The 24,602-nt window shown below is 49.5% G+C and overlaps 1 protein-coding gene across 1 annotated transcript in view; it reads left to right on the top strand.

Moving 5' to 3' along the window:
- KCNK9 (potassium two pore domain channel subfamily K member 9) overlaps window positions 1-5,545 on the top strand; it is a 79,985-nt gene extending 74,440 nt beyond the window's left edge. The window contains exon 2 of the mRNA XM_063080173.1: window positions 4,701-5,545. Within this exon, the coding sequence (XP_062936243.1) occupies window positions 4,701-5,545 (845 nt within the window). The remainder of the gene's footprint in view (window positions 1-4,700) is intronic.
- The last annotated feature ends 19,057 nt before the right edge of the window (window positions 5,546-24,602 follow it).

Genomic DNA, 24,602 nt, shown 5'->3' with positions numbered 1-24,602 from the left:
GGTGGGGGAAATGCCAGGCACTGTGAGCTGAGACAGGAGGGCAGGGCTGGGTCAGTGCCTGAGACCAACAGCCGGGTGACTCACGTGAGCTCCCCCCTTGGCCCCTGAACTGCACTGGCGCGTGGCATCCCCCGGAGTACGGTGTTTGGGATGCAGCTTCTGTTGTACAGTGCTGGGGCAGGATTCAGTCTGTCAGAGCAGTCTCTGTCCCCGTCCCCTGTGACCCCTATGGCTGACCTCTTGCCCAGGGGCCTGGCTCCTGTGGTTACCCCAGCAGCACATTGGGGCCAGCAGCAGGTCCCACAGCAAGCATGTCTCTGACTCAGCATGTGCTTAATGCCAGCAGAAATGAGGAGGAGAGGCTCGGGGTGGGTGAACAGTGTGGCTGGCAGCATGCCCTGTGTGCAGGGCCCTGTGCTCTCCAGCTGGTGGGGCTCCAGGTGACGGTCATGCTGGCCACTGTTTGCTGGGCTCCTGTGGGGGTGCTGGGCGCTGGGCTGGGAAGGATGACATCATCTCCTGTAGTCATCTTCCGCACACACGAAGTGGATTGAGGGACTCTCCTGAGGTTGCACGGCTGCACCTCATCTGTGCCCAGAGGTGCCCATCTGGGGCTACCTGGTTCAGCATCTCTTTCTGGGCCCTGTGTGTGCCTCCTGAGCCCCGTGTAGATCAATTTTAGAAGTCTCTTTGCCAAGAGTTATTCATTTATGATGAGGAAAGAATGAACTGTACCCAGTGTGAGGTGGGATTCCTGAGGTTATGTTGAGGAGTAGCTGACCCCTGGCGCCTGGTAGGGTGGTGTGATGTAGGAGCCTGGGGTCTCAGAGGAAAAAGCCAGACACGGTTGTGGCTCTGAGCTCACAGGGCTCGTCCTCAAAGGGGCAGAAGACCACGGAGAACAGGCAGGCTGGCCAGGGATCATCAGTGGTCTCTTGGTGTCCATACCCCCAACCACTGTCAAGCACCTGCCCATGCCAGGCGCTGGGTACTGGCTGGCTGGAGCCCCTTGGGAGATTTCAGGGAACGAAGAAGAGTTCATGTGGACCCTCCTGTGCCAAGCATGGGTCCGGGCACTCAGCCAACTCTCCAGAAATGTTTAAATGGATAACATATGAATAGATGAATGAATCTGTTTCCTGACCCAAGGGGGTTAGGATACGTTCATTCATTCACAGATGAAAAGAAAAACAGTTTCAGGACTGGAGTTGTCACAGGTTCCGTAGGAATGTCGCAGTTGTTCTCCTGTTGGGAAAGGCCTAGAAGCCATCTTCCCTTTCACGTGTGTCTGGCACATGTAAAGTTTGTATGTCCTCCACTGTGAACCCATAGACCCTGTGTGTGCTATTGAAATAGAGATACCTGCTGTCTCTGCCTCATATACATAAATGCACATCCTCTACATGCACACACACGTATGCTGCGTGAATGACATTTGCTAGTGGATATGGGTGTGCTATAGGTATATCTATATGCTTTTTGTGTACTGGTCTAATATACACATATGGTATGCATCTTGTGCCGACATCGTCCATGCACATGCACAGGTACTCTGCACAGCACATACACGTTGCTCATGAAGTTCCAAGTGTACACCATGTGTACTCTGTATAGAGTGTCCACAGATGCCATGTATGTGTGTTCCACACAGATATTTGCAAATGTCTGATATGTAGACTTGATATTTGCATATAGGCCAGCCTCCTGGGTAGAGAGCAGGGTGGAGGTGGGGGCTTCTAGATGGGAATGCTGAGGATACCCGGTGCACCCTCCTCTTTCCTGGAAGGCGTTGCGAGTTATGAGACTTGTCTCTCACTTTACAGAGAATAGTCCTGTTCCCCAGACCACTGGGCCTCTGGGGAGTTTATTAATGTGAAGGCCCCTGAACTTAGGCAGCATTCAGCCCCCACACTGTCTTGTGCTTGTGTGTTATGAGGAATGACATCAATGTGATGGACCAGTGAGTTGTGCCATGCAGTGTCAATATGATCACGCTCTCTCATTCCGTAGTACGACAGACAGCAGGAGAATTGACATAATTCTGAGATAGGACGTACAGGTGTACTGCTGTCCAGGCCATGTGAAGGCAAACTTCTCTGATCTTCTGTACTGGCAGGAATGAGGGTGGGGGGGTGGAAGGTGGGGGGACACCTGGTGTGCAGTTTTTGACCCAGAAAATGCTGTGCTGATTTCCTCCAGTAAATACATCACATCCAGAACTGTTAACATTACCACTTGTGAAGTTTCCAACAATCTACTGTTATTCACCAACATCCATCTGGCTTGTGTTTCAGCTCCACAGGTGAGCTATATGGAGATGTAGTGAGACACCCACCCCTGCATCTTTTATATTTACCTACTTGTTTACCAAGACGCGCCCTCTTCTTTCCTGAAGACCTAAGTTTCCATCTGGTATCCTTCTACCCAGACAGAAGAACTTCCTTTAGTCCTCATGCTGTGCAGATCTGCTGGTGATGAAGTCCCCTAGTTTTCTTTAATCTGAAAATGCCTTTATTTTGCCTTCATTCTTGAAGGATGTTTTATCTGGATATGGAATTATGGGGTTAACCCAGAATTTTGTTTCAACTCTTGGAAGATGTGATGCACTGTTCCTGGTCTCCATTGCGTACGATTAGAAGTAAGCAGCATTCCAATCACTGTGCTCCTGTGGGTGACGCGTTATTCACCTCCGGCTGCTTTGGCTTCCAGCAGCTTGACTCTGATGTATGCTGCTCTTTGTATTCATCCTGCTTGGGGTTCGCTGGGCTTCTTGACTCTGTAAAGGTGTCTTTCACCAAATCTAGTTCATTTTGGCCAGCGTTTCTTCTATTTTCTTTCCCATCTTATTTCATCTCTCCTTTCCTTCGGGGACAACTTTTGATACTGTTCCAGAGGTCCCCAAGGCTTTATTTATTTTTTTCATTCTTTATTCCTTTGTGTTCTTCAGATTGGATAATTTCTATTGCTGTATCTATTGCTTTTTCCTTCAGCTTTTTCATTTCCACGCCCCATCATTCCTGGCCTGACTCCAAGTTTGTCATGTCATTTTTCTTCTTTTGTAAGGGGTATTGGGTTTCTGAGGGGTCAGAGCTCAGTGCTAGACAGGAAAATGGGACTGAAGATTAGAGAGGATGAGGAGAAGGTCCCCTGGAGGCAAACATGTGATGTCATCTCTCTAGTGAGAGTGTGGCCCATGGGGCAGGTAGGTCATGGCACATGTTCTTGCCAAGGGAAAGACAGACACAGGCAGACTGCTCTTTAAGTGATGAAGCCCTGGTAAAGAAGTGTGGGATAGAGCAGTCAGAATGGGCTTCCTTCAGGAGATGGTGGTAGGGGTGGAGGTCTTAGGGTCTGGCAGGTCCCTATTGTGTACCAGGCTCTGGGCCAGGTGCTCTCTGATCTCAGCAGATCCATACAACAACCCTAGCTGGGAACTGTTATTATCCCCTATGGCAGATGAAGAAACCTGGGTTGGAAGAGGTTGTCTGGGGCCCAAGATAATGCTGTTGGTTAAATGACTATAAACGTGTGGCTCGGGGTCACATCAGGGAAGCTTCCTTGATGGAGCAGGATTTGAGGTGTTGGAGAACCACGTCCATCCTGCAAATTCTCATCCCAAACATTGTCCACAATCCAGGTTATTAGTCCCAGAACTTGAACTAGAACCTGCTAAGTCCTGCGTTCCTTCTGCCATACTGTGCCGACCTGATCCTGGCTCTGACATGATCACTGAATGAGTGGGGCGATCCTGGCAAGTAACTTCACCTTCACTGCTCCATTGTCTTCATTCTGAATGTGAGAAAATATAGGCTTAACTTTGCAGAGTTGCTGTAGGGGATCAATGGGGTGCTACGAAGTTGCATCAAGAGTTTCAAAACTACTTACACACATGGGTCTTCCAGGGATGTTTGTTTCCTCTTTTCTCTGAAGGCTGTATTCACACAGTGGTGCAAATTTATTCATTCCTTTATCACTTTCTAGGTCTTACTCTAGGTAAGGGGATCCGGCAGCAAACATAACAGATAAAAATTCTTGCCCTCACCTCATTTACATCCACTGTTCCCTCTCTTGATTTAAAGTCTCAGTGTTTAAGTCTCATTCCTGGCAGTTGAAAACTCTGGGCTCAAATCCCAACTCTGAAGGAGTCAAGTCACCCTGCTATTAAGTAACTCACTCTGCTTTCTGGACAGTGGTGTTGGAATCATTCTCCCTGTCTGATAGCGTCCTTATGAGGTTAGACTGAGGCCACACATCTGAAAGGACTCAGCACAGTGCCTGGCACACATCACATACCATTCTTTGGATATTCATTCTTAATGTCCATCCACGGTGGGCATAGACATTTTCTCTCTTGGGCTTGGTATTCTCGCAGTTTTCTTAGTAGTGCATGTGTTCTTCTCTGGAAAACTTTGTGTTGCTCTAAGCAGAACCCTGGAATGCCTCCCAAATCGCTCCCGCTGCAAATTACAAGTGACGTTTCTTCACTGGTTCACCCTCCCAGGTTACGGCTCACCCCCAAACCCCTCCACCCCAACCTCCCTGTGACTTTTTTTTTGTTTTTGCTGTCCCTTGTTCTTTTCTCCCCCTCCCTCCAGAATATGGGCATGCCCCAAGCCCCCAACCAGATCCACCCCCCACCCCACACCTCTCCAGACGTCTCTTCACTCATTCTCCCTGTTCTTCTCGTCCCCACCCCTCAGGTTATGGACACGCTGCACCTGGCACTGACGCGGGCAAGGCCTTCTGCATGTTCTACGCTGTGCTGGGCATCCCCCTGACGCTGGTCATGTTCCAAAGCCTGGGCGAGAGGATGAACACCTTCGTGCGCTACCTGCTGAAGCGCATCAAGAAATGCTGTGGCATGCGCAACACCGACGTGTCCATGGAGAACATGGTGACCGTGGGCTTCTTCTCCTGCATGGGGACCCTGTGCATCGGGGCAGCCGCCTTCTCCCATTGCGAGGACTGGAGCTTCTTTCACGCTTATTACTACTGCTTCATCACGTTGACTACCATTGGGTTCGGGGACTATGTGGCGCTGCAGAGCAAGGGCGCCCTGCAGAAGAAGCCGTTGTACGTGGCCTTTAGCTTTATGTACATCCTGGTGGGGCTGACAGTCATCGGGGCCTTCCTCAACCTGGTCGTGCTCAGGTTCCTGACCATGAACAGCGAGGACGAGCGGCGGGATGCTGAGGAGAGGGTGTCCCTGTCTGGAACCCGCAACAGCATGGTTATCCACATCCCCGAGGAGGGGCGGCAGGGCCGGCACAGGTGCAAGGGCGAAGCTACCGACCTGCAGTCCGTGTGCTCCTGCACCTGCTACCGCTCGCAGGATTGTGGTGGCCGTTCCGTGGCGGCGCAGCAGAACTCCATCAGTGCCAAGCTCACCCCCCAGTATTTCCAGTCCGTCTCTTACAAGATCGAGGAGATTTCACCAAGCACACTGAAAAACAGCCTCTTCCCGTCCCCTCTCAGCTCCATTTCTCCCGGGTTACACAGCTTTACCGACAACCACCGGCTGATGAGACGTCGGAAGTCCGTTTAGGTGTGGAGAAGGAAATAGATCAGAAAAGTCATCTGTCATGGTCCACGTCAAGTTCCATCGACCCAACTCGTCTTTTCTTCCTTATTAATTTAACATTCTTCTTTATTATTATTATTACTGTCACCATCACTACTTTCTCTCTTTCGTCCTTGGTTTCATTTCTTCCCCCACCTTTTCAGCAAGACGGAGCAGGCCAAAGGGAAAGCAAAGGCCCATCCTCCTCTGAAACTCACATCTGAGCATGAAGCATGGATCTCTTCCTCCCTTCCCAGCAAAGTACGCCTTACATTGCTCCGCCAACTTGCCCCACCTCTGGGGTGGCTTTCCCAGGACAGTTGTGAGACCAAGACCATGGAGACAGAGCTGAGAGGATACCTAACCCAAAGTTGCACGCCAAGCAGAGAGCCTTCGACCGCCCACCCGCAGCGGTGTCTCTGACCCAACTCCTTTCTCTTTTCCTCCCCAAGGACTGGGTGGCTGTGTGTGGTGTGTGCTTGTGTGTGTGTTTGCTCACGTGTGCACGTTTGTGTGTGTGGGGTATGAGTGTGCCTCTCTGTGTGTGTATCATGGGACAAAATGGAAAGTAGCAGGTATTTATTTTTCTTTCCCATCACAATTTTGTTAATAGCCTGCTTTTGACTGCTCCCAAACAAAACAGAAAAACAAAACCCATGAGGTTTCTGACTTATCATCTTGCCAAATCAAGCATGTTACCTGAGCAGTCTTTATCCCAGATGTGTCATGACCATATTTTTTAAATGCTAGGTTCTAAATTATCTTAACATTTTTTTAGGGGGTGGGTGGGCAGGAAGACATGGATTATCTGAGCTTGCCGGTTCCAAAAATTTTTAAAAGCATGCACTTTGTTAAACTGGTATGCATTATCAACATAAGAAAACAAAACTTGCAATGGAATAATCAGAAGGCCAATAATAATATTAATTTATTAAAGACATTTTTAATTTTATCATCTCCCGTTCCAACAATTTCCAATGCAACTGGAATTGTCAGGGGAAACTGGAAGATTGTTGGAACTACAGAGTATCTATTTAATTATTTCCTTTTATTGATGATGGTCATGATTTTGTGCAGCATCTATCTGCATGAGTAAGGGGTACAGTTTTGGAATGCTTGGATAAAATGGGTGTTAGGACGTGGTTATGGTTTCTTTTCCTAATAAAAAGTGACAGGGCACTGAAAAAACATATATATTTCAAGAAAGATTGTCCCTAATTCCACTTGATTTGTAAATAGGGGAAGATCATGTTGGTCTCAGGAAGAGTTTAGAGGCAAGGATCTGTGTCTTGGCCTACTGGGAACTTGCCAATCTCAGGGGATGCTTTTGTTTGGGTAGTTGAGAAATTCCTCTCCACTCTCATTAGGGGATGACCCCAAAGAGAAGGCCTGCCTAATCTCTTAGGGGGCAGTTTAGGCTGTAGGATACGGCACATCGGAGGCCCTTACTGGCAGGAGTGAAGTACAGTGACCTCCAGATTTACTGAGGGGACTCTGGTTCCCTTATCACCATCCCTGCCATTTCCAAAAATCGCCCATTCACCCTTCCTCCCACTCCTTTTTTGTAAACTGGAAGTTCGTGGCTCTTGGACTGCAGTGGGCTTTGGCTGTCCCACTGAGAAGGAGCATGTTTGCTGGCCCGTCTCTGGCTCTAGTGAACTCTCCCAGGAAGGAGGCTCTGCTCCCTAGAAAGAGCAGACCTGCAGGACCGCTTAAAGGAGACGGTGTCCTAGTGCTACCAGTCCTGAGCATCTGGGCCATTGCGATGAAACACAGGAGCACTCGAGACTCCTCTGAAAAGGCTGTGCATGTACTTTAATGCCACATTCATGTTCAAGTGTCCCTTTCGCCTAGGACACAGGGCCTTTGGAAGGAGTCTGTGAGCCTCAGGTTCTCTAGGCCAAAGTAGATGGTTCTCAACCTTAAAGATCTTTATCAACTCACTCGTTTCTAAGATTTTATTTTATGGAATGCCTTATTTAGGGCTCTAGATTCTGTCCAGAGGATAGAAGCAGTCACTCTTAATTTTTTCTTTTTTCCTCTTGGAAGAGATTGTTGACTGTAGGGGTCAGAGGTATAAAAATACTAATGCCTCTTTACAGAGTTCTTATGCTTTGGGGGAGGCTGCCTGGAATAAATGTGGGGGTTCTCATGAAAGCCTTTGAAGATTTTCCCTCAGATGGGAGTATGTGTGGTAATCTTTAGTCTATAAATCACACTGAGGCACTGAGAGCTTGAGTGATCATCTCAATGTCACAGAGCTGGTCCTTGACAAAACTGAGATGTCATGTCAGTCTGGATCCCAGAAAGGCCCAAGAAGCCAGCTCCACCACACCACAGTGTCCTAACTCAGCCCTCAGAAGAGGGGACCTGCCTCTGTTTCTCCACAGGGGCCTGCGCCAGGCCCTTGGAGTCCGAGGGACATCAGGTCTACCCTGCATCCAGAGCCGGCTTCCCCACGAAAATATCCACGTGAAGCGGTCATATGGTGGCCACACTTCTACTTGAATGCTTCAGGTGACAGGGAGCTCCTCTCTGCCCAGGGAGGTATAGGAAACATCCTCTAGTCGATATTTCCTCAGAGATGACTCTACTCTTTTGCAGAATTAAGGATCATAGAATGAAGTCTTTTTCTTCTCATGCGATGATCACTGAGAACGATGCGGGACAACTTGCAGTTTGTCTCGGTTCTGTTCCCTCTTGTGTCTCTTGCTTTTTGCTCCCAGCCCAGCCCTCTGGAGGTTGATCTCTCAGTCTTCTCCTCCAAAGTTAGACACGCTTGTTCATGGTCAGAGAGTTTAGGGGAAGGGGATGAACCTAGGTTTGCTTCCGATGTGACATTCATCTTTTTCTCAGATAGTGCATCTGTTCTCTACCGTGGTTTCTGGCCAAGGATTTTCTAGGCACATCCAATGAAGCGCTCTTGGGGTGGCGGGCAGGGGGGCAGGTGAAGGGTCTCCAAGGTTCTTCTCTGTTTAGAGCCCCACCACTCAATGACCATTTTGAATCCTTAAAGCCAGGAGGAAGTTTCGTCCAAATCATCCCACTGAACCCCCTGATTTTCAGAGAGGGAAACTGAGTTCCAGGGAGGGTGAGCACTTGTCTAAAGTCACACAGCCAGAATATGGGTCTTTCTACTTGTTTCTCTTTCTACTGTTTCCTGGCTCCTTGTGTCATGGCTGCTATTTGCAGCCTTCCAAAGATCCCTTGGCTGGGCTTTTAGGGTCTCAGGCCCAGCTCTCTTTTCCTGCCTCTTGCGCCTAATGATTTCTTTTGTCAGTCGGGTGATCCCCACATCCTTCCAGCTAGCTATGTGCATTCAGAGAGGAGGAGGAAATCACACCAGGTTGTTTGGAAACGAGATCTGACTTCTGTTAGAAAGACTTAGGGAGAGCCGCATTCTAACAGAATCAGGGAGGTTGGCTCACCATCCAGTCCCTAGAAACCCACAGGCCATGTAGATATGTAAAGAGATTCCTGACTCTCCCTTGAACTCTCTTCGACTAAGAGATCTCAATCCATCCCCTCCATCTAAGACAGGAGGAAGGGGGCAGTGGCACGGGTGATCCCAAAGAGCCCTGCATGGATGCTTTGTAGAGACCATCCTGTTTTAGTCCTCATCACGCCCATCCTGGGTGCAAGGTGGTTCCCTGCCATCAGCATGTTAGACTGTTTCTGACATGGAGTAAACGAACCTCCCTGGGTTTTGAGAGACCTAGTTAGCTCCAGAGCTGGGATCAGATCTGTTCTTTCTGTGCACACTACTGTCTTGAAACCAAGACAGCAGGCTGTTAAGCGCAGGGAGCTGCCTGGTGCTCCAAATTTAAATGCTCTCTCTGCAGCCTCTGTGTTCCCACTGTGCATCGCTGATTGGGGCGGTGGGGGGTAGGGTGGGGGAGGGAGGTGTGTGCGCCTGCATTTGGGCATGATAACAGCAAATCATTTGCAGCCCAGGAATCCCCACTGGGTCCCTAATCCTTTCAGGAGAGGAAGCAAATGGATGCAGATGGCTCCTTGGGAGGAGCTCATTAAAGCCCCACCCACAAAAAAGGGGGGATTGATTAATGTTGGCTCACCTGTTCATTCTCTGTGCACAGCGCCTTGATTGAAGAACATCTGGACAGTGATTAAGAAACCCACAGATAAGCCTAGGCAGGTCATTTTTCTCTGCCTTATCCAGATCTGAAAGCCCCACAGGTCCCGATTCCCGGCGACAATCATTTGCAGCTGGAAGCTGGAGAGGACAATTATTTAGAGGCCTCCACTGTCTATGCGCTTTAGGTGGGAGAAGAGGGGGAAGAGGAGAAAATGACCAAAGAATGAAAATCACCCATCACTTAGGTTTATGGTCCAGTTTCTTTTTGCAGTGTTCTTTTAAATAATAGGACCTAATGAAGATACTCGTTCAGGCACCTGCAGAGGCGCGAGGTCTGAGGCACGCGCTGCAGCACATCCATTCTGTCAGTGTGACGCACACCGCAATTTGTGAGTTGTGGCTTTGTTCTGAAAGTAGAGACTTGGGGCCTGTCCCATGCAGGCCAGCTGCCCGGGAGTCTCAAGTGTGTTTCCTCTAGAGTCACGGTCTGCGTGAAACCCCAGAAGCCTCCATCCTAAGTGAGGAAAGGGTGGCAGGGCAGGGACCCTCGATGTGTAAGTCATTTCACTCCCTGGGTCCCTGTAGCTTCCTCATCAACGGAATGGGACAGTTTGGGTGGGATTTATGGGCACTTAGCACAAAATGAATTTGACTCACAAAGACATTTGGCCTGGATGTTCTGATCACTGGGCACATTTGAAGCAGTTGAGCCACCAAAAAGAAAGCCAAAAAGCATTTAGTTTGGAAAGGGACCGGGAGCTGGGAAGATGGAGAGGGACGGGCAATGGCAGGGAGCAATGGTCATCACACCAAGGCCCGGTGCATCCTGGGTGCCCCAAATCCCTGGGCATAAATCCATTTTATGTGGTTCTTTCTTGACCACACCTTGACAGAGGCTGCTGCTTCAGGAAAATAAAAAAACTTACAACAATCCTTCTATTTTGAAAATTCTAGAGTTACAGAAAAGTTGAAAGAGCTGTACATGAGCTCTCCAGTACCTCTTACCCAGACCCCCCGGCCTCAGTACCTTTCCGTTTTCCCTTAATCTTCCCCTCACCTCCCCTCACACTCACACTCAGAGACATTTGGAGGATAAAATGTTGTGATGTTTGCGACTTTCAGGGGGCTCAGCCAAAGAAACAGTTGTGTATCTCCTGTGAGCAAGGGCACCCTCCTACCTAATAGTGCCCTTGTCACACCTAAGAAATTTAGCACTTATACAATAACACATACGATGATATAACCTAATATGATTCATATGCTAAATCCCCCAACCATCCCCCAAAACCTCCTTCAGAGCTTTTCTGTGGCTCTAAGACACAGTCAGGATCACAGCCCACGCACGCCTGTCTCGTTGTCCTAGACACCCACATCTAGGACCCCCTTGCTGTCTTGCCTTTCATGGTGTCGGCATTTTGGAGAGCCCAGGCCATTCGTCTCACAGAATGCCCTGTGATCTGCTCTGTCTTCGTGTTTCCTCAGATGAGGGAATTTTTGGCAAGAAAGCAACCTAGTCAGTGTTGTGTAGCTGTGATTTATGCACTTGGTGTTTGGCTCCCTGGGGACGTCTGTGGTTACTGCTTTCATTGTGGATAAATAAGTCATATTAAATGTTGTTTTCCTCTGTTAGGGGAACTAACTGCAGATTCAAGAGAGGCGTCCGTGGATGCTGGGTCACTGCCAAAGCCGAGCAAGGCTGCGGGATTTCTGACCTCTCACGTGGACCTCTCCTGTGCTGGGCGAGCGTCAGCCGGCTTTCCCCGACCTGTGGGGTTGGTTCAGCCACGCACAGAGATGAGGCACAGAGGAAGTGCTTGCTGTGAGGCTCCTGCAAGCCAGTCGGGGTGGTTCGGCACCCGGTAGCTCCTTGATGAGCGGTAATGGTCTCCAAGCCCTTCCTCTCATGGATCGTTAAAAAAATATAATTTGTATTTATGGCAGTACTCTTGGCCATGAAGGGCTGTAATTTCTGACCTCTGTCTTTGAGGTATTTGCTCTGTCGAGTTCTACAGCATGGCCTTCTCAGTTCTGACTCAGTCAGGAAGCAACCTACCTGCTGCAGCTAAGTAACCTTTCATTTTGACCAAGAAAATATGTCCACGTAGGTTCCCACCTCTGTGCCTCGGTCCAGGCTGTTCCCACTAACTGGAGGGTCTCCCCGTTGCCCTCCAGCATGCAGGTGGGGACGGAGCATTTCACTCCTCCTTTAAACGTCTCTCCTGACCCTTTTGCCCCCTGACGGACTTGGCGATGTCCTCCTCTGGGCTCCGCCAGTCGTTTCTAGCACAAAGGAATGTCCTGGGAAGCAAACCTCCCACAGCCCCAGCCTTAGTTGCAGCAGGGGCTGGGCAGTGCCCACAGAGGATAGGACAGTCAAGGGAAAAAAGACAATTTGGTTTCTAGCATCTTGACGAAATGGCCATTCATGGCTGTAATCAAGGCATGTCTTAACCTGCCAGAGTGGAAATAGGGTGATTCAATGCGGGTTCCATCCCTGGAAACCCATCCAAACCCATGTAATGAAAACCCGCCATTGTACCAGTGGCTATTCAAAGGTGCTTGTCTGCAGAACTGAGTGTGGCATGTGCAGTAGGGCCAGGAGCTGGGATGTCTTCAGAGTCCAGGAGCACGCTTCTAACATTTTGCCCTGAGGTGGATGAGGCTGTGACGAGAATGTGTAGTACTTTTGGTAGGGGCTGAACTGTTGTGAGTGACACGGGACTGTGCACCTCCCACTTCTAGTCGCAGCCCCGAGAGGACAAGTGCAGACCCTTCTTGCCTCCATTGAGCAGTGTGGTTGGGTGGAAGCAGCTCAAGCCCTGGCACCTTGCACCTGGGGCTGGCCTCTGCCCTGCACAGGTGGGTGGTCATTTTGCTTCTCTGGGACTCAGCTTCCCCATGTTTAACTTGGAGGTTATACATATCCCCTCCTGTGCAGGGTGGCTGTGAGAACCAGATATGATGGCATTTTCTAGGCACCTACTTTGTGCTGAGCACTGTTCTCATACGTGTTTACATTTCTAGTAAAGGCAAGGTCAGTGTTTCCCATGTGAAGCCACTCTGGGGGCATTGGACTTGAAATCAAACTGTGGAAAGAAAGTGGTTGAGTCTGGTCAGGAACTCAGGCAGGGCCTCATGGAGGAAATGGCTTTTTGAAGTCTTGGAGGAGAGGCTTAAAGGAGCAAATGGGCACTGTCTCAGGCAGAGGAACAGTGCGGGCGAGGTGTGGTGGTGTGTAAGTGCAGGCAGCACAGACGTGGTCCTGTGCTTGGCGGGGTTCTGCCATACCCGACAGAGAAGAGGCGGCATGATTCTCAAGATCCTCACAAGCTGGTCACATCCTAAGTCATGCAGGCCACTCTTCTGCTCAAGAACCTTCCATGGCTTCCCGGTGCCCATGCAGTAAGTTAATTTTCAGATCCTGCATTCTAACAACCAGAGCCTGCGTCTCAGGCTTCCACAGGGGAGCTATCATGTGACCGTCCCTCCTGGGTCCTCCTTCAATAATAAAACTCAAAAATACTTCCTGGAATCTCACCCAACTTGAATTCTATGGCATCTTCTAGTTTAAGTAGAATTAATTGCTTTTATTCTTTGTTGGACATTAGTTCTAATTTGCATATCGGAATATCCTTGATAAGATACAGTTGGTCTTTCATGGAGGCATTGTGGGGACTTGTCCTGATGATGTCCCCTAGCAGCTTTACCAAAGATTAGTGTGAAACCAACAGAAGGAAAATGATCTGCAAGTATGTGGGCTTGCCTGGCACAAAGAACTTGTGTTTCTTGATTGATTTTGTGAACAACAGACTTTGTGACCACCTGTGGCAGGGCCTTCAGGGACTGAACGTGGCTGGGGACTTGTGGGAGCTTGAGGTGCTTGCGCTCAGCACCTGCTTCCATTTCATGTCTCTCCCCTGGAGATGGGGCCTCTTTGTGGGTCTGGCACTGAGGGCAGAGTCCTTGGAGGGTGCCAGCAGAAGACCCAGGGGTGTCTGCTGTCACGGTGAGTGCTGATGGTCCAGGAATGAAGGCTTACTGTCAGTGTGTTCTTTAGACCCCTCGTTTACTGATGAGTCCAGGGTATGCACCAGGATTTATGGCTGAGTTTGAGGAGCTCTGAGAGCAGAACTGCCCACCCAGAGATTACAGTGTGAACCTGATTTTGAGATAAAGCCTCCAGGTGGTGGAGGCTGAGGGGAGGCACAGGATGGGGTAGAGGATGGTGTGCAGGAGAGAAGTCTAACCTAGGGAACGTGGGTCATACCAGGACTCTAACCTTGTCTTTGTGATGTGCTGTGTGACCTCGGGCAAGTCATTTCACTTCTCTGGGCCTGAGTCTCTTTATATCCAGACTCAAAGGTTTGGCCCAGCTCCCAAAGCCTACCCCTTCCCCCAAGAGCCTGCCGCGGACAGGGCACCAGCCTGGTGTGGACTGGCTGGGCTGACATCTACTATATCTGGAAGTATTTCCCCGGACACCTTCTATGGTGACTCTCTCAGTTAGATCCTTTTAAAAAATGACATGTGGATCCTTCATTAACTGACAGCCCTGTGCAATTAGTCTTTGCTTAATTTACTTAATGTTCTTGGTAGGATTTGCTCCCATCCTGACTACATGAGGTGCCCTGCTCTAAAGAGAAAGAGCCTTAGCCAGTCAGAGCCATGGTGCATCAGTATTTTCAGAGCAGCCTACAGGCCTGGCCTACTGAGCTCACCCTTCCTTGTGAGGAGAGAGTTATGGCTTCAGTTTGCATTTGCCTTAAAATGCAATTCAAGCCATAGCTCTACCCTGCTGTGTCCTCTGCAGGCTTGTCCTTATTTCAGGGCTTTCTCTGCTTCCTGGGAGGATGTGGCCCACCCACCCCCACCCACTCTGCCCAGCATGGGAGCTTGCATCAGGCCAACTCATCTTTGCTCTGCTGAGGCCTAACCATGACAGGAGCCCTTAGACCTGTATATAGTGCCGCACCGTGCACATGAAGATGTCACTTCCCTTTGCACACTCAATCTTCACGCTGGGAGGGGGTCGCCAGAGCACTCCCCTGTGGCAAGTGGGGTGACAAAGCTGGAGCTCCAAGCCAGGTGTCCTGACTGCACATTTCAGGGCGCCTATCCTCAAGCTCTCAGGGACGAGTGGGTCCCTCCGATTGCCACTAGAAAAGGACACAAGGGCCTGTCGCAGGAGAAGAAGGGAAAGGGGCATCACCTCCAGGTAAATCACGTTGGCGGAGGGCTTTGTGCTGGGGAGGGCGTGTTTCAGATGGGCGGGCCTTGGGGAGCAGAAAATTCCGGGCCAGCCAGAAGAGTCTTTGCTGAATCTGCCAGTTCCTTCAACTGCTTCAAAAGCCCAGCTCTGTGCTCAGCACCACGGACAGAAGCCTTTGATTGTTATTAATCATGCAGACCTTTGTCCTCAGGCATCTTTTCTCTACACCCGTGGACTCCAGAGGGCACACCGAGACCAGCGGTAGTGAGTTCTCTGGCACGAAGGGTGAGCCAGCGCACCCAAGCAGGATGTGACTGCGAGGCCTGGGCCTCCCGAAAGCCCACAGCAGCCCCTGCTCAGGACAAAGGGCTTTTGCTGAACCCTCTCCATGGTCTGCACTGTGTGGCCCGGCTGGTCACCTTCCCTGGGAGGTCGGTCTGAGAATGATTTAGAGGAGGACAACGATGTCCAAATGTGTCATCCTGGTGAATGTGCCCATCTCGCAGAGCCTTCATTTCTCCATCGGGGAAGGAAGGGTCTGGAAAGGTGAGATTGTTCTAGAAGGATGGGGGGTGGAAGCCCCTGTCCTGCAGATGCTGGTGTGATCATCCTCCCAAAACACGGGGATGGGAATGTGCCTCCAGGGGCTGTCTGGGTTTCGCCTGAAACTTCAGGTAGGACACACAGGCTGGCAGGGCATCCGGAGAGGCTGGGCTTGGCTTTCCTGTCACCTGCACCTCCCTTGACATGGTGAGAGTCGGTCACGGCAGGTGAGAGGTGCTTCTGGGAGAACAGAAGGGGGACTCCGGTCTGAAGGGAGGGGAAAAGGAAGCATTCGAGGGGCAGGAGGCTTTTTGTTTGGGAAGTTTTTATTCTTCACATCTTCCCACTCACTTTTGGATCCTGACCGCGGCCTCTGGTTTCTTGGGGACCCCTAGCATCCGGAAAGCAGTGCTTGATTTTGAGGAGGGAGGTCTTGCAAACTGCAGCCGTCTCCTCGGCCTTGGAAGCATAAGCTCTCGACTCACCTCCCGCAGCTCGTCAGGCGTTGCGTGCTGGAGACATTGAGGGTCCTCCAAAGCACCCAGCCCTGGCTTCCCTTCCTTCCTCATTTGTAATCAGGCCATGTGGCCTTGACAAGTCACTTCTTACCTTCTTCCACAAAAGACAAAATGACCAGGTGAGAGCAAGTGTGCCCCAGACAGGTATTAGCGAAGATGAAACCAGTCATTTGGGTCGGCTCCACTCTCCTGGGGACCCGACAGGTTTCAGGTAGAGCTGTTCTGCAGACTTCCTCTTGCTGACGACCACGTCTCCTCCACCCAGCTCCTCTACGCCTTCTTCTGATGGGTGCTCCCATCGCATGGGTTCTGCTTTATGTCCCTAGCTCTCAGTTCCCAGTGAACCAGATGCTTGGACAGCATGTGGGGGGTGGTATTTTCCAGTGAGCCAAAGCCCACCTTTCCCCTATGGACCTTGGGGAAGTGCTTACCTTTCCTTAACTTGAGGGGATGTGGCAGCTTCCAGATGTGAGCTGCAGCTGTGCTGGGCCAGATGGCTCCACGGGGATGGCTGCCAGCACACCCACTTATCCCACAGTTATTTACAGTGCATGTTGAGCACCTGCTGTGTGTCAGCCTCAGAGAGAGGCTGCGGTGGTGAACTAGCCACCTGGGTCCCTGGCCACAGGAGGCGAACGGTCCAATGGACCACATGCTTCCATGATGCATGAGGCCTAGAAACAGGGCCAGATGAGCAGGGGTCGGAACCAGGACCTGCCTCTGCAATAGTTTTATTTTCTCAAGCTGAATTTTAGAAGTTGGGTAGAAAAATAAAAATCTAATAAGAGGAAAAATGCGATTAGTGGGAACCTCATGAAGCAGAAGCCACAATTAACAAGATTTCTCTATAATTTGATGGCTCCTCAGAGAAGAACACATTCCTGAAAAAGGCTAATTATATATTTGTTTATTCAGCCCACAACTAGCATCGTGACAACTGTTTTTGGGCTGGAAAGGACCTCATGGGGTCATCTCAGTCCACCCTCTGCTTCGTCAGAAATCTCCACCAAATAGACACTGCATGGGGTGAGGTAAAAGTGCTAGCAACACTGAGTAAAATTTAAATAGGAAAACAGGCTAACCCCAAGTGGAAGATGTGGAGACATCTTGCATGTTCAAAAACGTTGATTAGAAGGTTTGTAATTAAGCAAACATAGACATGGGACAAAGGCATCAAAGATTACGAGTAGAATTTAAACTACTGAATTGATTAACAAGGAGGAAGAATTTCTAGTCTGTTCCCAGCAGGCCAAGAAACTGCTGATAATCTAAGATGTACATTTTGATTTTTTTCTTCAGCCAACTGTGTATTCTTGTATCTCAAAACATCAAAAAGCAAACAACAACAACAACAACAACAAACCACCTGTCATTTGTGACCCAGGCATAGAAGTTAGGCTTGAATTAGTTCCAAACTCACACCATCAAAATGATTGGCATCTACTCACAGGGGTTCATTCTGGGGGGTGGGGGCATGGGGATATGGGGATCCTCGTATTCATTTGGGGCATGTGTGTGTGTGCATTGATGGTTAGCTTTATGTCTCTGGACTTTTGTATTTTTTTGTCTTTTTCGGTGTTGCTGGATATTGTTGTGATTGTGTGATAAGGGGCCTGGATTTGGTTCTGATGGGGAAGCTGCTGGAGGCCTGTCCAAACACTCCTGGGGGAGGATGATGGAAATCAGGAAAGTTCTACCAGAAACGGGGTCTGTTACCAGAGGGACCAGTTTGTGCACATTCCAGGAGGATGGAATGGTTTGTCCCGAACCCCTCGTAGGGACCTACCTTCCCACTTTAGTGAGTGTTTGGGATTTGGACAACAGGCCGGATGGTGGCCAAGGGATCAGACCTTTGGTGGGCGACTACAAAAACAATGATTCCAACTCATTTGCTGAGAACCAAATTCCGAGTAGCCCACTGTTAACTGTCTGTTTTTCCTTTGTTTATCTTCTCTGGCCTCCTTCATCTGTGGAGAAGGCACCTTCACAAATGGCCTTAGAATGCCGTTCTGAAGTTTAACAGAATGAGACAACCATCAAATGAATATCAGAGTTATTTATTATTATTGCAGCTTATCTGAAGAATGGAAAAAAAAAACAAAAATGACAAAAAAAAACTGTATCGTATTGCCAATGTTTACAAGTCCAAGTAGACATCCAGCCCATGTAAAATATGTAATTTATGCAAGGATTGCATCTTTCTTTTGTAACGAATGCATTACGCAGCCGTGTATATATTTTACAATGTCTTTACAGAAAAAGAAAGAGTCATTTACTGTAGTGTTGTAAAATAATGCACTTTTCTAATTTTTTCATTAAAATCTCTATGGCACGTTTGCAAATGTCTCGTGGTCTTCCTTTGCTAAGAAAGGTTGGACAAGAGCTGCTTTGACGCAGCCTTTTCCTTCCTTTCAGTGACATTTTGAAAGCAGAAAGCAAGGGGAACAGCCCAGATTGTGTACCACGGTGGCTATAGATCTTTCTCATTGCAGACAGGACAGGACTGCTGAGGTACCTTTCCCCTAAAAACCCTGTAAAGTAAGGAATTTGTCTCATAATACGAAAATTTCCTTCTTGGGCTCTACCTGCTGACTCAGTTATTTTGTGCGGCTTGACCTGGATCCAGAAACCAGGAGGTAGACCAGTATTGTCTCAAGGAGGGACTGAGACCAAATCAAAATGAGAGTTTCACCTCAACTGAGCTGAGAGGAGCTTTGCTGATTTTCGATTTTCTTTTCTGGCCAGAAAATCTTAGTTCAAAAACTGAGGCAACTGTGTTGCCCTTTTGCACCTGTCTGTGCATGGAAGAAGGAAGGAAAACACAAGCAGAGGACAGGTGTTCAGTCCTGTCTCTACCCTGACGACCAAATATGCATTCCCCAACCTGTAGGAGCTGCCCAAGAGTTAGAGGTGCCCTGACTCCACCTGGGGGGCTCACAAAAATACAGATTGCTGAGCCCTGCCCTTGGATGGCCACAGGATGGGCTGAGAATGTGCATTTCTAACAAGGACTCAGGCGACGCTGTTGCAGTGGGGGTAGGGACCACACTTCTCTATACTGCTAGACTCTGAGATTCATGGGAGCTTCTGGCCAAGAGCAGACCATGGCCACAGTCATGTTCGTGAACATGGCCACACAGAGCCAGGCTCTTCGTGCAGATCTGTAGGAAGTGCATTTGTTCACTGAGCTCCTGTACCTGCTCAGCCCTGCTTGCATCCCCAGCATCCACCCAGGGGCTCATCCAGGAAACAGAGGAGCCTGGCCCCTGGTAAGAACTTCCACTCTTAGTGATTTACATTAAATCATTATACTGTGTCCCTTAATAGAACAGTTTGTTTCAGGAGCTGACTCTTCTAAGCCAAGGGTTGGCAAATGCTTTCCATACTGGGCCGGATCGTACATATTTTAGACTTGGGACTATAACCCAGCTCTGCCGTTGTGGCACAAAGCAGCCATGAATCCAACACATAAATGCATGGGCATGGCTGTTCTAATAGAACTTTTTATGGAAACAGACTAGAATTTCATATAATTTTCATGTGTTACAAAATACTATTCTTTGGATCCCCCGCTCCCAGCCATTTAATGATGTAAAATCCCTTCTTAGCTAGTGACCCAGATTTGGCCTAGGGGCTGTAGTTTACAGATCCCTCTTTTATGTATATGGACTCTGATGATCCCATGACATTCTCAGGTGGTGCCATTCTCAGCCCCTCAGTGTTCTCATCTGGAAAACGTGGTGACAGAGCCAGGACGTGATGGGTCCAGGGTCCTACTCTGATCACTATACTATTCTGTCTCTCAAGAGTAGCAAGAGCTTAAACATCTCACAGATAAGAACAGTCTTAATTGTATCCATTCTTCTTGGGCTTTCTGGAGAGGCTATCAGCTGCCCCTCACCCCCTCTGTCCTTGACGTTGCCCTGCCTCCCTGCTCCCCTTACTCCCAGCATGGGCAAAGAACTGCCAGGAGCCAGCAGGTACAGTGGGGACCAGTGGTAACGCCTCCTCCCCCAGGTGAGGGCAGGGAGCACAGGTGCGTGTCCTGCATCCTGCTGCCTCTCCAGAGAACCTGCTCATAGCAGGGTCTCCATAACCCCTCATTTGGTGGGTTTGTAAAAAGATTATAAGCAGCATCTGACATAGGATTTTAAAGTCTGTAGGTTCACATTTTAGAGATGGAAATCTCTTCTCTCCCTGGGTCTCAGCATTTGGTGGCAGAATCTCCGTGTGACGTGAGCCACGCTGGGCTGCTGAGTACTGAGGTGGTCTTGGAGCCCTCAGGTCCACTGCAGGGGGTGGGGGGAGAGGGTGAGCGGTTGTGGGTCCTTCTGCTCACCCATCTTCCTTCCTCTCTCTCTCTGCCTCCTTTCCTTCCTTCCATCCAACAAACATTTATTTTCTACAGCGACTCCAGTTTGTGTATGCAGTGGCCTTTCCATCTCCACTTGGATTTCTGACAGGCACACCAGACCTCACTTATCCGCAGATGAATTCCTCCTCTCAGTAAGAGGCAATTCCATCCTTCTAGCTGTTCAGACCAAAGAACTTTGGAATAATTCTGGGCTCTTCTATTTTCTACTCCAAATCCAATCCCTCAGAAAATCCTGTTGGCTCTGCCTTCAAACATACTCCAGAATCTGACCCTATTTCTCCCTCTCCCGGTGCCAGACCACCCTGCTCTCCCCTGGCTTATTGCAACAGCGTCACCCCTCGCCCACCCCTCTGCTTCCCCTGCTCAGCCCTTCTGCTGTTTTCAAGACAGCAGCCAAAGCATCTTTTTGTGTTTGTAATGTCAGGGTTGTTAAATCTCAATCTACATACAGAAAGTTTGCCCTTTTAGTTCAGTTTGCTGAATTCTGACAACAAACAGGGTCTCAAAGCAATCCTTTTAAAATGTAAATAAGCCACCAAGCAAAAAATGTAAATAGGGTCAGGTCACTTTCTCTGCTCCACTCTTCTCCTGGTTTCCTGGGCCAGAGACAAGGCCCTCCCCACCTGCGCCCATCCCAACGCCCCCTGCCCTCTGTCCCTGCGCTGTCCACCGCCTACCTTAGCCGCCACTGGCCGTCCCTCCATGCAGAACGCTCCTCCCCAGACACCGCGTATTCCTCCCTTAGGGTCTCTGCTCACAGGTCTCCCTCTTGGTGGGCCCCTTTGACCCTCTCTCCAGCTTGCTTTCTTCCACTGCATTTATCGCCACCGGCCATTACTATGTACTCAGCACATTCACCTGTGGTGTGTGTCTCCCCATGGGTGTCAGTCCAGGAGGGAGGGATCACTTGTTCCAGTCACGCTGTACCGCAGAGCCCAGAACTGTGCGGGACACGCACATTCACTAAGGATTTGCTGAATGCCTACGTGATGGAATCAGCTCGAGCCAGAGCCCTGCCCAGGCCCCACAGAGACGGGCGAGGCTCCAGCATCTTCCACCCTCCCTCTGTTCCTCCTCCCCCCAGCATTGGTGAATGAGTGGGAGAAACACAGTCTTTCCTCTGCTCTCACAACACATCATCAACACAGAAGATCGACTTCTGTGTTCCAACGGATGGGATTTCTCCCCACTGGCAAAGAAGCTGGCAGTTCTCCAGCAGACACCAGTGGGGGAGCCTCCAATTCAATTCTGACACAATCTATCTGGAGGTAGTGTCAGATCCCACAGGGTGAGGACTCGGTCCCCAAGACTGATCCCACTTCAGATGCCAGACACAAGTCCGGGCCTCTGGAACTTCTGACCAACCAGCTATGAGTCGGTGTTCCCACAGACCCTTCCTTGGGTTCGATTAGTTTGCTCGAGTGGCTCAAAGAACTCAGGGAAACACGTACCTACATTTATCAGTTTATTATAGAGGATATTACAAAGGATCCAGGTGAAGAGACGCACAGGGCGAGGTATGGGGAAGGGGCGCGGAGCTCCTGTGCCCTCCTGGCCACCCTCCAGGAACCTCCATGTGTTCAGGTGTCCAGAAGCTCTCCGAACCCAGGCCTCCTGGGTTTGTATGGAGGCTTTGTTACACAAGCATGATTGATTAAATCATCGTCCACTGGTGATTGACTTAACCTTCAGTTCTTCTCCCTTCCCCAGAGAGGTCGGGGATGGGACTGAAAGACCTGCCTTGGTCTTTCCTGTGATCAGCCCCCATCCTGAAGCTACCTAGGGGCTGCCAACCATTATCAGTGTACAAAAACACTCACCACTTTGGAGATTCTAAGGATTTCAGGAGTTGTGTGTTGGCTGGCTGGTTAGCTCAGTTGGTTAGAGCACGGTGTTGCAATACCAAGGTCCAGGGTTCAAATCCACTTGCCAACCAGCTGCCAAACAAACAAACAAAAGACAGAGGAGTTGTATGTTGGGGAGCAGGGATAAAGGCCAAATACGTATTTTCACAATACCAAAATTGGTCTCCCAGCATGTGCTGGCTCTGAAGGACATTCCAACACTTGAGCTTAGAGAGGTGTCCAGAGAGGGGCTCGGACCTGGAGCCTGCATGTGAGGCTGTTGGCCAGGACTGACCTCTTCACAAGGCAGGACACTGGAGTCTGTGCAGCACAGGCAGCCTTGGGAAGGGGCTGTTGCTGAGCTGTGTAGTGGGGGTAAGTAGCTGTAAGTGTGTGGATTGGGGACCCACAGCTAAGCTGCCTCTTACTTTATGACCTAAGTCAATTTCTATTTCTCTTCTCCCTAGAAGGCAATTTCTATTCTCAATGAATGAGGAAGTGAGTGCCTCCTAAAAACTCTGTGCTTTCCAGAATCTTTGAGGGATAATACGAGCAGGGCTCCCTTCCTGTCTTTGCTGTTTTTAGTAGTCCCTCTCAGCTCAGAGGAACACCCGGGGTAGTCACGGCTGAGGAGGTTTCTCGAGTCCTGGGCTAATCAGTGGGGGACCCACAACCTCCTTTTACCCCCTGACTGGAGCTCCTCAGACTGCGATTGCATAACTCCACGGAAGGGCTTTCCCCGCCTGGTCCTGGTGCTCATTTAATCAAGACACACAGGGTTTAGTGTAGCTGACCCAGCAAGGAACCCAGATGTAACCCAATACCTGCCGCAGGTGTGGGGAGGTGACTTAGAGTGAATTCCAGGCCATCTTCTTCAGCACTGCTGTCATTGCTGTCATGCTCTCATGCACCTGTTAGCAAAAATAATCATTTTAATACAACAGTATCATTTCTGTCTGTTGCTATATCATGTGGTTAGATTTTCACCAAGTTTAGAGGGCACGTTTGTGATGGTTTGACATCAACCACAGCAGTACACCACAGCAGGTATACATGACATTCACTTTGGGGGTCCCTGGAGAGGACCCCCAAGGGAAAAGTAGTTATCCTGCACGGCAACTGAAACCAAGGTGACCAAGAGGCCCTGTGACTCCTGCCTGGCAGCAACATGTCACCACATGAGGTTTCGAAGATTTTATTCTCTGACAAATGAAAAATCCTACAATTGAAAGCCACAAGGGTAGATGTTCCAGATTGCAGAGGCCAGTTTTCAGTTGAACTGCCTCTCATGTGAGCACCTCTGGGTCCTGCTCCAGAATGAGTGGTAGCAGGAGCGTCCTGATTTTGTGACAAGTGATTCTTACCAGCAACCTGGGGAGGTGAACTCTACTATGTACTCTCCTTATGTCCTTGGGCATTTCCCTCATGTACAAATGGCTAGGTAGATACTATTAAATAAGAACACAGCAGCACATCTTTATTGAACCTCACTCTCACTGTGTTCCAGGCACTGGGTGCCTTTCATTCCACAAAGGTGCTGTGCATCTCTGTATTCCAAGGTCCTCTCTCACAGATTGACAGGCCACCACACCCGTATTAATCTGTTTCTGTTGCTTGTAACAGAACAATTGAAACTGGGTAATTTATAAAGAAATGATGTTTATTTCTTACTGTTTTGGAGGCTGGAAAGTCCAAAGTCGAGGGGACACCTCTGGTGAGGGCCTTTTTCTGGGTGGTGACTCTCTCTATAAGCACAATGTGCCATATGGAGAGCATGGCTGAGCAAGAGAACTATTCTTCTCACTTGCTCTCCTTATAAAGCCATCAGAAGCAGGCCCTTTATTCCATGAATGGATCAATTCTTTAGCAAGGACACAGTCCTCACAATCTAATCACCTCTTAAAGGTCCCATCTTTCAAATACCATAGTTGGATTTCCCACCTTCTTAACACAGCTACAGTGGGGGTCAAGTTTTCAACACATGAACTTTTGAGGGACACTTTTGACCTATAGCAACACCACAAGACTTCTCACAGCACTTACTGTCCTAAGGAAGCTTTTGGACTTTGTTAACCCAGGGCTTCCTGAGCACACTTGACTGCCAGATCTGTTTTCTGCAGGACACTGTCTGCATTCATCAGCACCCCATCCCCGCACGTGTGGGCAGCAATGCGGAGCATCACCCCTTCCTGTCCTCCATCCTCAGGTGCACACTTCCTCATCCCCTGGGTGGGTGTGGTCATGTGACTGGTTCTGGCCAGTGAGTCACAGGTGAAATGACCCAGGTTACTTCTCGGCTGGAGCATTGCCCGTGTGAGACCCTTCAGAACTTTCTTTCCTCTGTCCCACTGACAGAAAAGTTTCTAGACAGTGGCCACTAAGCCCAGGTCTTGGAGAACAGGTGAGGTGCAGAGTCCCCAGCTAGCCCACAGTGAGAGAGAGAAATACCTTTAAGCC

Source organism: Cynocephalus volans, chromosome 15 (assembly GCF_027409185.1).
Source record: "Cynocephalus volans isolate mCynVol1 chromosome 15, mCynVol1.pri, whole genome shotgun sequence".
Taxonomy (NCBI): Eukaryota; Metazoa; Chordata; class Mammalia; order Dermoptera; family Cynocephalidae; genus Cynocephalus; species Cynocephalus volans.
Note: the sequence above shows the minus strand (reverse complement) of the source record. Positions and strands in the feature narration are given on the sequence as shown.